The sequence below is a fragment of the Microcaecilia unicolor genome, chromosome 6, assembly GCF_901765095.1.
Source record: "Microcaecilia unicolor chromosome 6, aMicUni1.1, whole genome shotgun sequence".
Lineage (NCBI taxonomy): Eukaryota > Metazoa > Chordata > Amphibia > Gymnophiona > Siphonopidae > Microcaecilia > Microcaecilia unicolor.
The window spans coordinates 328,196,444-328,212,517 of NC_044036.1; the positions used below are offsets into that span (position 1 = coordinate 328,196,444).

Below are 16,074 nucleotides of genomic sequence, written 5' to 3' on the forward strand. Positions count from 1 at the left end.
CACCCTCCTTAAACCAATCTAGATGCTACGGGAGACTTTTTTGTTTTTTTTAAGAACTTAGAAGCCACTCGAGGGTTAGCCAGAAATATGACAGGACTAAAACAGCCGAGTTCATTAACTTACAGGATTGTCTTTGCAATCTTCACTCAGGATCTCAGGAGCAATCCATCCTTCTGTACCTGGTACCCCTGACCGACGGCTAAAGCTGTGTCTTCCCACAGCCAGCTTCTTGCACAAACCAAAGTCAGAAATCATAGCTTTTACTTTGCCATGAGCATTCGGCATGGAAATGAGAATATTGTGAGGCTTCAGATCCCTGTGAACTATAGCAAAAGAAACACACGTTTAGCTTTTCTCAGGAGCTGTTTTGTTTAGCAGAATATCTTTTCCCCAAGTTTAATCTACTCTTTTTTTTTTTTATTTTAACCTCCCCAGCTCGACATTCCACAGCTTATCCATTGCTGCTCCAGCTTCATACAGCATACCTAGATAACCATTCGGGGGTACATTTCATAAAGCTTTTTCCACGCATAAAGCCTCTTTTACATGAGGAAAAAGGATTTTGCAAAATTGTGCAACTGTATGTGCACAGAAAGAGGGAGATTTTATGAAATTTTCATGCATAGGTGACCCCACATGGATGCAGATGACCTGTTATAAAATATCGTGCACTTATAAAATGTGGCGTGTACTCTGCTGGTGGACATGTACACGGGCGGGAGTTTGGGAACATTGTCAGCATGTGAATAGATTATAAAGTACATTAATTTACAGTGCTGGCTCAACCTATGGACAAGGTGAGACACTGGCGATAAAGGGCACCAAAACCCAAGGCTGGCATCTCTCCCTCTCTCTTCCCTCCCCTCAGCAGGTGGGGAGGGAGGGATGCCAAATTGGGATTCAGGATTTTGGTGCCCTTTATTACCAGTATTAGGGGTGGGGGGGGGGGAGATTTGAGATAGAGGGGGAGCTGCTGTTTGGGGGGGGGAGGGGGTGCCGATGCAAAGTCCCTTGAGCCGGCCCTGCTAATTTGCATGTTTTTAAATAATCTAAGTGTGGATATTTACACCTGCTTGAGACCAGGTGTACGTCCACAGCTGCAATGTAGTCGTGATTCCTGCTGCTTGCATTAGTATTTTACACAGACACAGAGGTGCCTATAGGTCTTTATGAAATGGTGCTAAGTAGGTGCCCTGAAAGCGTGTGCTTACTTTTGCAAAATCCATGTGTAGGTGTTCCTGGGGAGCAGTCTAAGCAGAACATGCCCAAATTTACACCTTGTCACAGGGGCGGACTGAGAGTGGTCTGGGCCCTCCCACCTGACATCCCTGCTACCTCCACAGCCATGCCCCCCCTGCCCTGGGGGGCCCCAGTGGTCTAGTGGTCTCTCGGGGGGGGGGGGAGGGCATGTTATTTCCTGCCCATTGTGTTGCCACTATTCCCCCACCTGCTGCCCCTGCCGTGTTTTCAAAATGGCGGCTGAGACTTCCCGCAGTAGTCTCATGGGTCTCGTGAGACTTCCTCTGGGAGTCTCAGACGCCATTTTTAAAACACAGCGGGCAGGGGGAATAGGAGCAGCACAATGGGCAGGAAAGAACATGTTCCCTCGTAGAGGACACTAGATCACCAGTGGCGCACCTTTAAAGGTAGGACTGGGGAGGGCTGTAGTGTGCGGCGGGTATCCCGGCAGAGCCTCTGGGCCCTCAGGCACTGCCCATTTGCCCAAATGGTCAGTCCGCCCCTGCCTTGTCAGGAGCAGGGCAGCTTTGCATTTATTGGGGTTAGTTACAGGAATTGACTTCATAAAGGTAGACAGGCCCCTTTTTAGACTTATTATTCAGGTGTCATTAGAAAATGAACAAGTATGCCTGGCAGGAGAAATGGGGGAAGTGTACAGAGGAGCATAAGATGCTATCGCTCTCTCATTGAAGGCAAGCATGAGGCACAGCGGTTGCATCTCAAGCCCTGCAAAAAATGAAACATTTGCTAGATAATAGGAGAAATATTCTTACCAATATTAAGAGAGTGCAGGTAAGCAAGACCAGACATGGTCTGCTGCAGTAAGGTAATAGGCTCCAGCCCATGACGATCAAAGTCCTTTTCTTCCACATACTGTAGAATAAGAAAAATAATCGTTGTACACACCGCATGCAGCAGTAGATTCGACAGTATCTTCCTTATTTGAGCTTATTACTATAATTAGGGAGATTTAAACATAAATCCATATTGAAAACACACTGCAAATTATTTCATAACTTTGTTACGTAGGGGGGGTAATTATTTATTTTTTATTTTATTTTTGTTACATTTGTACCCTGCACTTTCCCACTCATGGCAGGCTCAATGCGGCTTACATGGGGCGATGGAGGGTTAGGTGACTTGCCCAGAGTCACAAGGAGATGCCTGTGCCGGGAATCGAACTCAGTTCGTTAGTTCCCAGGACCAAAGTCCACCACCCTAACCACTAGGCCACTCCTCCACTGTTGCTACTATTTGAGATTCTACATGGAATGTTGCTATTCCACTAGCAATATTTCATGTAGAAGTCGGCCCTTGCAGATCACCAATGTGGCCGCGCAGGCTTCTACATGGAATGTTGCTAGTGGAATAGCAACATTCCATGTAGAATCTCCAATAGTATCTATTTTATTTTTGTTACATTTGTACCCTGCGCTTTCCCACTCATGGCAGGCTCAATGCGGCTTACATGGGGCAATGGAGGGTTAAGTGACTTGCCCAGAGTCACAAGGAGCTGCCTGTGCCGGGAATCGAACTCAGTTTCTCAGTTCCCCAGGACCAAAGTCCACCACCCTAATCACTAGGCCACTCCTCCACTCATAGCGTTGGGCAGTTCCAAAAAGTCCATATCCCTAGGTAGACGGCTATTTTACTCATGGAAATGGCTCTGAATGTCGGCTTCTCGTTATATTGCACTTTGCCATTGTGTAGGTGAACCAAGCCAAAGTTTAAAAAAACAACACTCTCTCTGAATGTGTCCAAGTAGCAAGCCAGGCCTGCCTTTCCATTACCTCCTGTAAGGTGGCTGCACAGAGTTCTATTGCAATGTACTGGAACTGCCGGTCCTTTTCTGTGCAGAAGTAGCGAATCACATTGGGATATTCATCTGATTCTCTCAGCAGCTGCACCTCTCGGTCTGCAAAGCTGAAGCATTCGGGGAGAATTCTTTTCACAGCAACATCTCGGTTATCAAACTTTCCTCTGCAATACAAATTTCGGCTCACATGAGGAAAGAATATGGTACAGTACATTATCTTTAAATGGGCAAATTTAGAAGACACAACTATGTTTTGTTTTTCACACCTATATACACCATCTTTCTTAGACAACAGAACAACCCAGGTGGTTTATAATAATTAAGAATACAATGAACTATCACTACATCAAATAATACAGTTTGCAAAAATTAAACAATAAAAAGTAATTAAATGCATCAAGTAAATCCACTCAATACATAAAATACTTCTGGAAGACTAACTTGGTTTTACCTAGTCTCACTAGGAGGACAGGAAAAGCCACAACTTCAACAATTAAATCTGATATTTTGGGGGAGGGGGGCGTTACCCAAAGTGCCTGCTCTAGTCTAGCGCAGTCAACATCAGTCATGCTCATAAAGGGGGTCATTAATCTAGAGCTGTACTTAACAGAAAATTTTACTATTTGGCCAAATACAAATAATGAAAAACATTCAGCCGAATACAAATAATGGGCATTGAGCTTAAACATAACAAATAATAAAAGAATTTGTATTCGGCTAAAATCGAATAATGTATTTGGGGCCAAAATGAATCCGAATATTCGGTAGAGCCCTAAAAATACTAGCACGGAGCCCCTAATTCTATAACATTTAGGGGCACATTTGACACTTATTACGTGTGTAATGGATGAAAAAACGTTTAGTGTCTATTTTACAGAAAATTAGCCCCCAACAGGCTGCCTATGTGTGAATGCCAAGGAGGTACTTATTTCTTGCCTACCTTGCAAAGATACACAAGCACCTGTGTTTTTATAACGCACTAGGAGTAAAGCAGAAGCCATCATGGTTCCCCTGAAGCTGCAGGCGTTAAAACACTAGCATATAAAGTATGCAGATAAGGGGCAAATGGCCCATCCAATCTGCCCATCCTCAGCAACCACTAACTTCTTCTTTCCTAAGGGATCCCATATATCTACATAAGTACTGCCATACTGGGAAAGACCAAAGGTCCATCAAGCCCAGCATCCTGTTTCCAACAGTGGCCAATCCAGGTGCTTATCCCAGAAATAGTGGATTTTCCCCAAGTCCATTTAATAATGGTCTATGGGCTTCTCCTTTAGGAAGCCGTCCAAACCTTTTTTAAACTCCACTAAGCTAACCAATTTCTCTAATTTGTTTTAAATTTACTACATTGTAGCTTCATCGCATGCCCTTAGTCCTAGTATTTTTGGAAAAACGCTATTTTTGTAAATAGACGCTTCACATCTACCCGTTCAACTCCACTCATTATTTGATAGACCTCTATCACATCTCCTCTCAGCCGTCTTTTCTCCAAGCTGAAGAGCCGTAGCCGCTTTAGCCTTTCCTCATAGGGAAGTCATCCCATCCCCTGTCCCATGCTTTCTTAAATTCTGACGCAGTCCTCGTCTCCATGACCTCCACGGGGAGGCCATCCTTTCCCATGAAAGCATATTTTCTTAGATTCCTCCTAAGCCTATTTCTTCACCTTATGCCCCCTCATTCCAGAGTTTTCCTTCATTTGAAAAAGGCTCACCTCCTGTACATTAATGCCACCGAGGTGCTTAAACATCTCTATCATATCCCCTTTCTCCCGCCTCTCTTCCAGTGTTGAGGTTCATAATCCTGCCCTATATGTTTTATGACAGAGACCGTTTACCGATTTGGTAGCTACCCTCTGGACCGACTCCTTCCTGTTTGTATGCTTCTGTAGGTGCGGTCTCCAGAATGGCACACAGTATTCTAAATTGGGCCTCATCAGAGACTTCTTACGAGGGCACTATCACTTCTTTTTTTCCTGCTGGTCATCACTCTCCTTATGCACCCGAGCATCCTTCTGGCTTTGACCGTCGCCTTTTCTACCTGTTTAGCCACCTTAAGATCATCAGACACAATCACTCCCAAGTCCTGCTCTTCTTTCGGGGCGTAGCCAGACTTCAGCGGTAGGGGGATTCAGAGCCAAGGTGAGGGGGCACATTTTACACACCCTCCCCCCCCCCCCGGCCGCCATTGCCGACACCCCCCCCCCCCCACCACTGCCGACACCTCCAACCACTTTGACCCCCTGCCAACGACCCTCTCGACCCCCCCCCCCCCCGCTGTCGCCATCACCTACCTTTGCTGGCGGGGGACCCCAACCCCCACCAGCCTAAGTCTTCTTCCTTCGTTTGGTTTCCGAGTCTGACGTCCTGCACGTTGTACGTGCAGGACGTCAGACTGAGAAACCAAACGAAGGAAGACGACTTCGGTTGGTGGGGGTTGGGGTCTCCCACCAGAAAAGGCAGCAGGTGGCGGGTTGGCGGCGGGAGGGGGGGGGGGTTGAGAGGGTCGCCGGCAGGGGGGTCCAGGGCCAAATCTACAGGGGCCCAGGCCCCCATAGCAGCTACGCCCGTTTCGTACACAGCACTTCACCCCTTACATTGTCACGCACAGAAGTGGGCATCTTACTGGCACCAGTTATCCTCGGCGGATTATCCCCCTAGGGAGTCATTTTCACACCACCCACATTGACACTAATTCTCAAAGGGAAAGTAAGTGCAAAGGTACCCCCAGATACTGGGGCCTGATTTTTCAACTTATAGTTGATCCATAGTAAAAACAACAGGTTTGGAAAAAGCCTCCTCTGAATACGAGTCAGCATATGCACACTGTGGAACCACACACACAGCTTTATTTGCACAGAAAAGGGCAATTTTCAGACCCCTCTTTCACCGAGGTACATTAGTATTTTCCTGAGTAAACTGCTTCTCAACCCTGTCCTCAGAAAAGACAGGACTGACTTATTATGGGCTCCGAGCACAGACTGGGCCAGAATAGTAATGAGGTGGCACATATCACTGATCTCCATCTATTTTAACAGGTGCATATGATCAGCTCTACCTTTTGGGCTTTAGTGTGAAAAACGCCACAGCCATTTTAAAAACCGCAGTGACAGAGACCTTATATTTTTGAATAAGAATAAGCTGTAAAGCAATTTTTTTTTATTATTTTAGGAGACTGACCTTGAGACAGCCATTGGCGAAACGTGGATTCAAATCGGTTTGAAGTGTCTCCTATTATGCTTTTATCTACATTCCAGAATGAGGGATTTAAGAACGATTTAAGAACAAGTGAAGCTGAGTAGTTGTTATATATTATATTTTGGGAAGAAAATAAAAATGAAAAAAAAAATAGATAAAAGGATCGATGACAATTACATGCTCAGCCTTATTTATGCTTGGCTCATATAATATAGCCTAATGGCGGAAGCATGTGTATCTGACAGATCCAAAAGTACTTCTGTAAAATATTTCTGAAGTGTGTTCTGGTGAAAATAGTACTGGAGCTGGGCATGTTAATGTGGTGATTCTATAGTAATGCACAACACAGAGAAGGGTCCAAAGTACAAATCAAAGTCCAAAATACAACAAAAAGCACCAAGAGCCTTCAAGAACGGGATACATTTACTTTAATTGTAAAAGTCAATCTTTCAATATGGACCCGACATGGGCCGTGTTTCGGCACACACTGCCTGCATCAGGAGTCAAATGTGTTCTGATATAGAATGAGTGCTTTGTAAAGCAACCAAACTTCTTCCTTATGAAATAAAGGATGCTAAAGAAGAGATTTAATTTACACAGACACCATATGAAAAATGCTAGTACCAATAAAGATGTCACGCCTGTGGGGCAGCACTTTACAAAACCAGAACACTGTACCAGTGATTTCATGGTAAGAATCCTGAAAGGGAACTTTAAAACAATACAGGAACGTAAGACCTTTGAAGTCAGAATGATTAAATATTTTGACACCCACCAGACAGGGCTTAACAGAGATCTGGGTTTTCTAGCCCATTATAAACCATAAAATTGTACTGCTTTGTCACCCTCCTGTCTCCATGCATATTTCCCTGTCCCTCATCCACCCAACTCTTCCTGTCTCTCACCTATCCACCCCCATCCTGTTAGACTGTCACTGGAATGCTTTGATGTTTCACTTATATTTATTTGGATTTTGCTCACACCTTTTTCAGTAGTAGCTCAAGGTGAGTTACATTCAGGTACTCTGGATATTTCTCTGTCCCAGGAGGGCTCACAATCTAAGTTTGTACCTGAGGCAATGGAGGGTTAAGTGACTAGCCCAAGATCACAAAGAGCAGCATTGGGATTGGTGCTCTAACCACTAGGCCACTCCTCCACTAGCAACATTCCATCTAGAATCTCAAATAGTAGCAACAATCCAGAATCTCAAAAAGTGGCAACATTCCATGTAGAATCTTCAATAGCAGCAACATTCCATATATTCATTTATTTAGATTTTGCTCACACCTTTGTCAGTAGTAGCTCAAGGTGAGTTACATTCAGGTACTCTGGATATTTCTCTGTCCCAGGAGGGCTCACAATCTAAGTTTGTACCTGAGGCAATGGAGGGTTAAATGACTTGCCCAAGAGCACAAGGAGCAGCAGTGGGATTTGAACTGGCCACTTCTGGATTGAAAGACTGGTGCTCTAACCACTAGGTTACTCCTCCTCTCCATATATACTGTCATCTACCAACATTTGCTTATTTCCGATCTGACGAAGAAGGGCAACCTTTGAAAGCTAATCAAGAAATATATTAAATTATGTCCAATAAAAAAAGTATCATCTTATTTTCTTTTCCATGTTTTATTTTATTTCTATTGATTACCTTATGAAATTTAAAAAAAAAGAAAAAAAAGAAAAGAAAAAAAAAAAAGAGTTCCATCCACTTTATAAAGTGGTCACTCGACATGTCAAGAACAAAAAGGAACCTTTCCATATTGAAAGATTGACTTTTACAATTAAAGGAACTGTGTCCCGTTTTTGAAGGCTCTTTGTGCTTTTTGTTGTATTTTGGCTTCTATAGTAATGACCATGACTCACATGAGGGCAGTGAATGCTGCCTCTAGAGCACCCCTGCCCCAGTCGACCCGGGGAGCAGAAGACCCAGTGCCACCACGTCAGCTCCTACAAGGTACTCCTATTTTATCTAATTTCATTTGTATTGTCCAACTTGAATATATTTGACCGTGTTACCCAATTGAATGGAAAAGGTATAACTTGAACTTTCAATACCAATCATTTCACTTGATTCTGGGGAAACAGTTATTTAAAAAATTGCTTATCAGCTTACTTGTAAACTATTGTTCCTTCTGCTCCATGTCCAAGAACATCTTTTGGACTGAATGAGATCTTTCCAACATGGACTATATTCGGGTCTTCATCTAAAAAAACATAAATGTACTCAATAAATAAATCAGAACAGGATGAAAAGAAGTCATTAAGGATCATCAAAAGTGTTTTTTGCACGTACTGAAATACCTGCGTTTAAAAGAAAAATGTGGTCCAATAGCAAAAGTAAACGAATTAAACCAGAGCTTTTTCCCTGCAGATATTGTTGGCTATTCTTTTACTTTTGACATTGGACCTCATTTTCCTTTTAAATGCAGGTATTGCAGTACGTGCTTTGAAACTGTGGATGTATTATGGAAAACTATATGACCCCTTGATGAAGGTCTTTCTAAAACTTGACAATACAATGATGAAGGCAGGGTCAAGGAACCCGCATTAGCTTCAACAGATTAAACTTGGATCTGGAAGCTCTTTGAGGCCATTTTTCCTGCCACGTAAATACCCTGCAATACAGGCAGGTTAATGAGTGTCATTATAAGGCAGCAGATTTTTTTTGTAGTATTAACGGCTTCCTAAAACTTGGCCAGGTTGGGCCCTGTTTCTATTAAAGACAGTGCTTTTTTTGTGCCGGTACTCAACGGTACGGTGTACCGGCACCTTTTTTTGCCCGCCCCGTCGTCCCCCCCCCCCCCCCCCCCCCCCCCGCGACACTCCGGGCGAGTCCTGCACTTAGTTTTTTTTTTTAAGACTCAGAACGCGCGAACGATGCAGCCGGCAGCGATTGAAAGAGGCTGTCTGGGCTGGCGTCTGCATCGGAGCTTCCCTCACCCTCTGCGAGTCCCGCGAAACAGGAAGTTGTAACAACGAAGGCGGGACTCGCAGAGGGTGAGGGAAGCTCCGACGCAGACGCCAGCCCAGACAGCCTCTTTCAATCGCTGCCAGCTGCATCGTTCGCACGTTCTGAGTCTTAAAAAAAAACTAAGTGCAGGACTCGCCCGGAGTGTCGCGGGGGGGGGGGGGGGGGGAGGATTGGGGAGAGAAGAGAGGGAAACCAACAGAGGGAAGGATTGGGGAGAGAGAGAAAGAGGGAAACCAACAGAGGGAAGGATTGGGAAGAGAGGGAAACCAACAGAGGGAAGGATTGGGAAGAGAGGGAAACCAACAGAGGGAAGGATTGGGAAGAGAGGGAAACCAACAGAGGGAAACCAACAGATGGAAGGATTGGGGAGAGAGGGGGAAAAACAGATGGAAGGATTGGGGAGAGAGGGGGGAAAAACAGATGGAAGGATGGGGAGAGAGAGGGGGAAAAACAGATGGAAGGATGGGGAGAGAGAGAAAGAGGGAAACTAACAGAGGGAAGGATTGGGAAGAGAGGGAAAGAGGGAAACCAACAGAGGGAAGGATTGGGGAGAGAGGGAAACCAACAGAGGGAAGGATTGGGGAGAGAGGGGAAAAACAGATGGAAGGATGGGGAGAGAGAGGGGGAAAAACAGATGGAAGGATGGGGAGAGAGAGGGGGAAAAACAGATGGAAGGATGGGGAGAGAGAGGGGGAAAAACAGATGGAAGGATGGGGAGAGAGAGGGGGAAAAACAGATGGAAGGATGGGGAGAGAGAGGGGGAAAAACAGATGGAAGGATGGGGAGAGAGAGGGGGAAAAACAGATGGAAGGATGGGGAGAGAGAGGGGGAAAACTGAAGGATGGGAAGAGAAAGAGGGAAGACGCTGGATGGAAGAATGCAGAAAGAAATAGGGGAGACACTGGAAGGATGGGGAGAGAAAGCAGAGCTGCTGGATGGAAAAGGGGAATAGAGAAAGACTGGAGAATAAGAGGAAGGGGCATGGGGAGAACAAGGGTGAGGAAAAGATGAAAAGCCACAGGTAGATGAAGGAAATTAAAGAATGGATAGTAAGAATGAATTAAATCTGGACAGAGAGAGAGCCTGAAAATATTGAAGAAAGCAAAGAAAAAGGAGACAAAAATGACAAATGGCACAGAAGAGTTAAGCGAAAATAAAGGAAAGCAGAATCACAGACTGGGACCAATATGGAAAGAAAAACAGTCACCAGACAACAAAGGTAGAAAAAAATCATTTTATTTTCATTTTAGTGTTTGTAATATGTCCGGTTTGAGAATTTACGTTGGCTGTCTTATTTTGCACTGGGTATACTGGAGCTGTAAGAGCTTACAGAGATTATTTATCATGAAAAAAAATCACGTTATTTTTTTCTCCTATAGTACTATAATATTTTCAATGATGTCTGTTTATATGCGCCATGGCTGGTATAGGGGGTGTGGTTAATGTGGGTGTGGCTATCATAGGGGTGGAGCCATATGTGGTGACCCCACCCATAATGAGTACCAGCACCTTTTTTTCTACAAAAAAAGCACTGATTAAAGATGACATCTAGATAAAGTCTTGCTGTGTTTGTCCTTCCTTGGATCACTGCTGCTGTTTGGTTGTGTGTTCTACATCTGCAATAGACTGCCTTCTGTTGTTTCAGAATTATCTGGTTAGTGCCAAATGCAAATCTGGCTATTTTTGAGGGTATTCTGGGGGCACAGTCAGCACTTGACTGGTTAAGTGTCAATATTTAGCACTTAACTGGCCAAGGTAACTGCCTAAATAGGACCGAATAAAAGTCAGCCCTATCTTTGTGTGATGTCCCATAGCTGGTTAAGTCCTGAATATTGCACTTAACCAGCTATGTTTTTCGCCACCTGTGTATACTTGAAAATTCAGTGCTGGAGCCCAGACATGGCTCAGCATTGAATTTCTGGGGATAACGGTGGCAGTGGCCAGAAAAACGCTGCCGGCTGAATTTCGGGCTCAAAGTCTTGCAGCACAAACCTTACATGCCAAAATGACCGCTGCCAGGTGGCCCCATGCAACTGTATAGATGCCAGGCATTCTGCACATGCTCAGCTGAACACTCCAGAAAGTTCCACAGCTTTGTAAACATTACTCTGTCCTCAGGCTCTGTTGGATGATGTCACCCCATCTGCAAGGGCTACATATCCTACCTGTCTTCAAAGAATCTGTTCTTCACTAATTACGAACCCATTGTACTTTATTTTATAGTCTGGACAAAATAAAATGATTTTTAAAATAATTTAACTCAGAGGGATTTTGTAACAGTTTGTTACGTTGCTGTATCTCACCAGTGGGTCTGAAGTAGAAAACAAAAAGAACAATGAGAACCAATAGCCTCACTAAGTCACCTCACCAACCCACTCAATTATGAACGCGCAACTATACAACTACCCTAATCTCCTTCTTTCTTCCTTTCCCAGTCACCACACATTACTAACTGTATCTAATATCCTGAAATGAAAACGTTAACAAACCTATGCAAGCCACATTGAGCCTGCAAATAGGTGGGGGAATGTGGGATACAAATGCAATAAATAAAAAAATAAATAAAATAAACTCTTCTCCTACAAAAAATGGATCCCAACACAGCTGACATGGTAAGTCAGTTGCTTCAACGCAAAAGGCTAAAGAAAACTAGAGCAAATTTACCTCTGTCGAGCTCCGTGGAGACAGTACTTCCCACGTCAGACACAGATAAGTTCGATGGCACCGAGTGGTTTGACACCTTAGGAGATACATTTGGCGTGCTGGTGGCGGAGCTCTCTGCTCGGACACAGGTGGTGTCCAGGAACTCCGCCTCCTGGGCCGTATCACTAGGTGGAGGGAAAGCCACGTTCTGCTGCTGTAACAGCTGTATCTTCTCCTCCAGCTGTTTCTGGAACTGTTGATGCTGTAGCTGCTGTTGATGATGGACAGTCTTAAAAAGCAAGACGACATTTATATTCAGTAAAATGAACCAGTTCTCCATGATTCAATCAACGCTAACAAATCTGGCATTAAGCTTAACTGGAGGGAGTAGCAGCAGCGGGCTTTGATCCTGGCAACCTGGGTTCAAGTCCCACTGCAGCTCCTTGTGACCTTGGGCAAATCACTTAACCCTCCATTGCCCCAGGTACAAAAGGTTGCGAGCCCTCTAGGGACAGAGAAGGTACCTGCATATAATGTGTACAGCGCTGCGTACGTCTAGTAGCGCTACAGAAATGATTAGTAGTTAGTAGTAACTGATGGGGAATAAGAACAAAAACAGAAACTGCGGGGCATCGATATAGCAGTAACATCGGGAAATATTTTTTCACCAGGTGGATGCCTGGAACATCCTCCTAAGGATAGTGATGGGAACAAAAACAGTGATGGAATTCAAAAATCGATGGGACAAACACATATGATCTCTGTATACAACAAGCCTGGAATCAAAGTAAAATTTAAATGACCTTCACATTTTATGAAGGGCATAGAGGGATGTAACCTGCATGGAGCAGCAGGTACAACTTGGCCACCTTGTTCAGTAGACTAGATGGACCATACTGGTCATTTATTATGTTACTATGCAATTCTATAAGTGTAGGAGTGGCCTAGTGGTTAGAGCACTGGTCTTGCAATCCAGAGGTGGCCAGTTCAAATCCCACTGCTACTCCTTGTGATGTTGGGCAAGTCACTTAACCCTCCATTGCCTCAGGTACAAACTTAGATTGTGAGCCCTCCTGGGACAGAGAAATATCCAGAGTACCTGAATGCAACTCACCTTGAGCTGCTACTGAAAAAGGTGTGAGCAAAGTCTAAATATATGGAATATTGCTACTATTGAAGATTCCACATGGAATGTTGCCACTTTTGAGATTCTGGAATGTTGCTACTATTTGAGATTCTACATGGAATGTTGCTAGTGGAGGAGTGGCCTAGTGGGTTAGAGCACCAGTCTTGCAATCCAGAGGTGGCCAGTTCACATCCCCCTACTGCTCCTTGTGATCTTGGGCAAGTCACTTAACCCTCCATTGCCTCAGGTACAAACTTAGATTGTGAGTCCTCCTGGGACAGAGAAATATCCAGAGTACCTGAATGTAACTCACCTTTAGGTACTACTGAAAAAGGTGTGAGCAAAATACAAATAAAAAAAAATTTCTCTGTCTTACTTTTTTCTTGAGTGTTATTTGGATAATACGAAGAAATACAGTAACATGTTGCTCAGAGGTTCCCACATAGCCATTGTGTGTTTAAGATATCCACAAAGATCTGAAAGCAAATTAATCTTATTGTGACAAAACAGTGGGTTTCTAAGCCTGAAAACTGTATTATTTCATGAAGTGTATTTCTCCAGCAGATGGCGCTTGTTTTGAGTTTTAAAGCTGTTGCAGAAAAAGACTCTCTCTTCCAGTTTCAGTTTATAGAAAGGCAATCTGTAGCTACCTTCAAAATTGATGCCCTGGGATCTGATTGGCCCTGGATTTCAAATCTAGCCTGAAGGTACTGGATTTTCTCCAGTATCAGCCAGGGAGCAGAAAGAGAAAGATCTCTTTACTGAGAACCTGTGAGCAGTTATATGATATAACCTGTGAGCAGCTATATTTTCTGAACTCCCCAGGTACTAAACAAATGTTTCCATATCATCATGCTGATCAATCCATAGACTGGTGGGTTGTGTCCATCTACCAGTAGGTGGAGATAGAGAGCAAACTTTTGCCTCCCTATATGTGGTCATGTGCTGCCGGAAACTCCTCAGTATGTTCTCTATCTCAGCAGGTGGTGGTCACACACAGCAGCAGCTCTGGCTAGGCCTCCAAGCCTAATTTTTAGGTTTTGTTGAGTGCCTGGGGTTGAGGGCTCTTTTGAGCAAGTGCAAACCTGGTGGTGCCAGGTCCCTCCTTTTCTCCCCCCTCCCGCTGGCTCTGTTAAAAAAAAAAAAAAAAATTTTGAACGTCTTTAAAGGCGTTTATTTCGACGTTTATTTAAACGTTCATTGCAGCTACTCACTGGGACACCAAGTCGTTACAGCTCGGAGCGGAAAGCAGGTAATTTTTACCTTTTTATAGAGTCGCTCCCCGGATCGCTTGGGCGCTTCTAGAGGGGATGCGGGGGTCTTAAAGTCTGATTCGCCCTTGTTGGGTGACAGTTTTGTGACCGATGAGTGTCCTGGTCCTTCCTCCGGTGTGGCGGTTTTTCCAGCCATAAACGCCCATCCCCCGCTCCTCGCCTCCGCCATCTTGGCCGGCCACGCGGCTCGGACGGCTTCTTCTTGGGCCGCCCTTGAGGTAGGAGACATTAATGCCATGAACGCCCTTAATTTGGGCGACGGCACAAAGGCGGCTAAAATTAAGCGCCGTTTTTCCCGCGCGGCTCCTTCGCGGAGTGTCGCGCCGGATGCCATCTTGGATGCGCAGCATGTCTCTCCCCCGCTCTTGCGAGCGCCGGTTGAGGGTGCGTCTAGGGCTGTTGCCCAGGCTGCGGAAATGCACAGTCTGGGGGGTTTCTCCCCCGAGTTTATTTTGCTGCTGCATCAGGCCTTCCTTATGCAGAACGCTGCCCCTGCTCCCTCGTCAGGTAAAGAGGTTGAGGCCCCCGGAGGTAAACGCCCTTGGGTGGATTCCCAGGCCTTGGAGGACTTTGTCTCCTCCGATGTAGATGAGGGCAGCGTATCTGAGTTCTCCCAACGGTCCTTTGCGGATTCCTTGGAGGAGACGGATCCCCGCTCGGATGGAGCGGATGACCCCTCTGCAGCGCGACTCTTTGGCTCAGAGGATTTGCCCAACCTGTTTGTGCAGGCCATGGGCATTTTGAAGATTTCCTCTCCGGAGGACGTCTTTCCCTCAGCCCCTGTTGGCTCTGCCATTATGCTGGGGACGAAACGCCCGCCTAGAACCTTCCACGTGCATGATGCCATGCACACCTTAATTTCGGCTCAATGGGATGTCCCGGAAGCGAGCCTTAAAGTGGCTAGGGCTATGTCCCGCCTCTATCCTTTGCCTGTAAGTGAACGTGAGGCCTTTCTGTGGCCTACCGTGGATTCTTTAATCACTGCGGTGACTAAGAAAACGGCGTTGCCGGTGGAAGGTGGCACGGCCCTAAAGGACGCCCAAGACAGAAGATTGGAGGCGGCCTTAAGGTCGTCCTTTGAGGCGGCTGCTTTAAGTTTGCAGGCCTCAGTTTGCGGCTCCTATGTGGCCAGGGCGTGCCTGACTATGGTGCAGCGGGCTTCCCCCTCGGATCATTCCTTGAGGGCTGATTGGCCGGCCCTGGAATCGGGCTTAGCCTATTTGGCAGACTTGCTGTATGACGTCTTGAGAGCCTCAGCTAAAGGCATGGCTCCGACAATCTCTGCGCGGCGGTGGCTTTGGCTGAAGCATTGGTCTGCTGACCACGCCTCTAAATCCCGCCTGGCTAGATTGCCTTTTAAAGGCAAGCTGCTCTTTGGGGTCGAGCTGGACAAAATCGTGACCGATCTCGGCACGTATAAGGGCAAGAAGTTACCAGAGGTCAGGGCTCGGGCTAGTACTCGCCCTGGTACCTCCAGAGGACGGTTTCAGGAAGCCCGTCGGTACCACCCGGGCAGGCCGGGCTCCTCTGCCCCCTCTTCCTTCAAGAGAAACTTCTCCCCCAAGCAGCATTCCTTTCGCAGAGACCGCCGTCCCGGAGGTGCTCCCTCCGGTTCTCCCCCAGGGTCTCGTACCCAATGACGGGGCCTTGGTCCACGCCCCAGGGCAGATTGGAGGACGGCTGTCCTCGTTTATGGGCGAGTGGACCACAATAACTTCAGACGCTTGGGTGCTGGAAGTCATCAGAGACGGCTACAAGCTAGAGTTCTGCCGACCCTTAAAAGACGGGTTTGTACTCTCTCCCTGCAA

At 45.8% G+C, this 16,074-nt stretch overlaps 1 protein-coding gene across 1 annotated transcript in view; it reads right to left on the reverse strand.

Moving 5' to 3' along the window:
- ERN1 (endoplasmic reticulum to nucleus signaling 1) overlaps positions 1-16,074 on the reverse strand; it is a 164,255-nt gene that overhangs the window by 11,969 nt on the left and 136,212 nt on the right. Inside the window, exons 13-17 of the mRNA XM_030208417.1 lie at positions 11,888-12,155; positions 8,366-8,456; positions 3,030-3,219; positions 2,013-2,112; positions 124-323 (exon numbers count right to left, since the gene is read on the reverse strand). Of these exons, the coding sequence (XP_030064277.1) occupies positions 124-323; positions 2,013-2,112; positions 3,030-3,219; positions 8,366-8,456; positions 11,888-12,155 (849 nt within the window). The remainder of the gene's footprint in view (positions 1-123; positions 324-2,012; positions 2,113-3,029; positions 3,220-8,365; positions 8,457-11,887; positions 12,156-16,074) is intronic.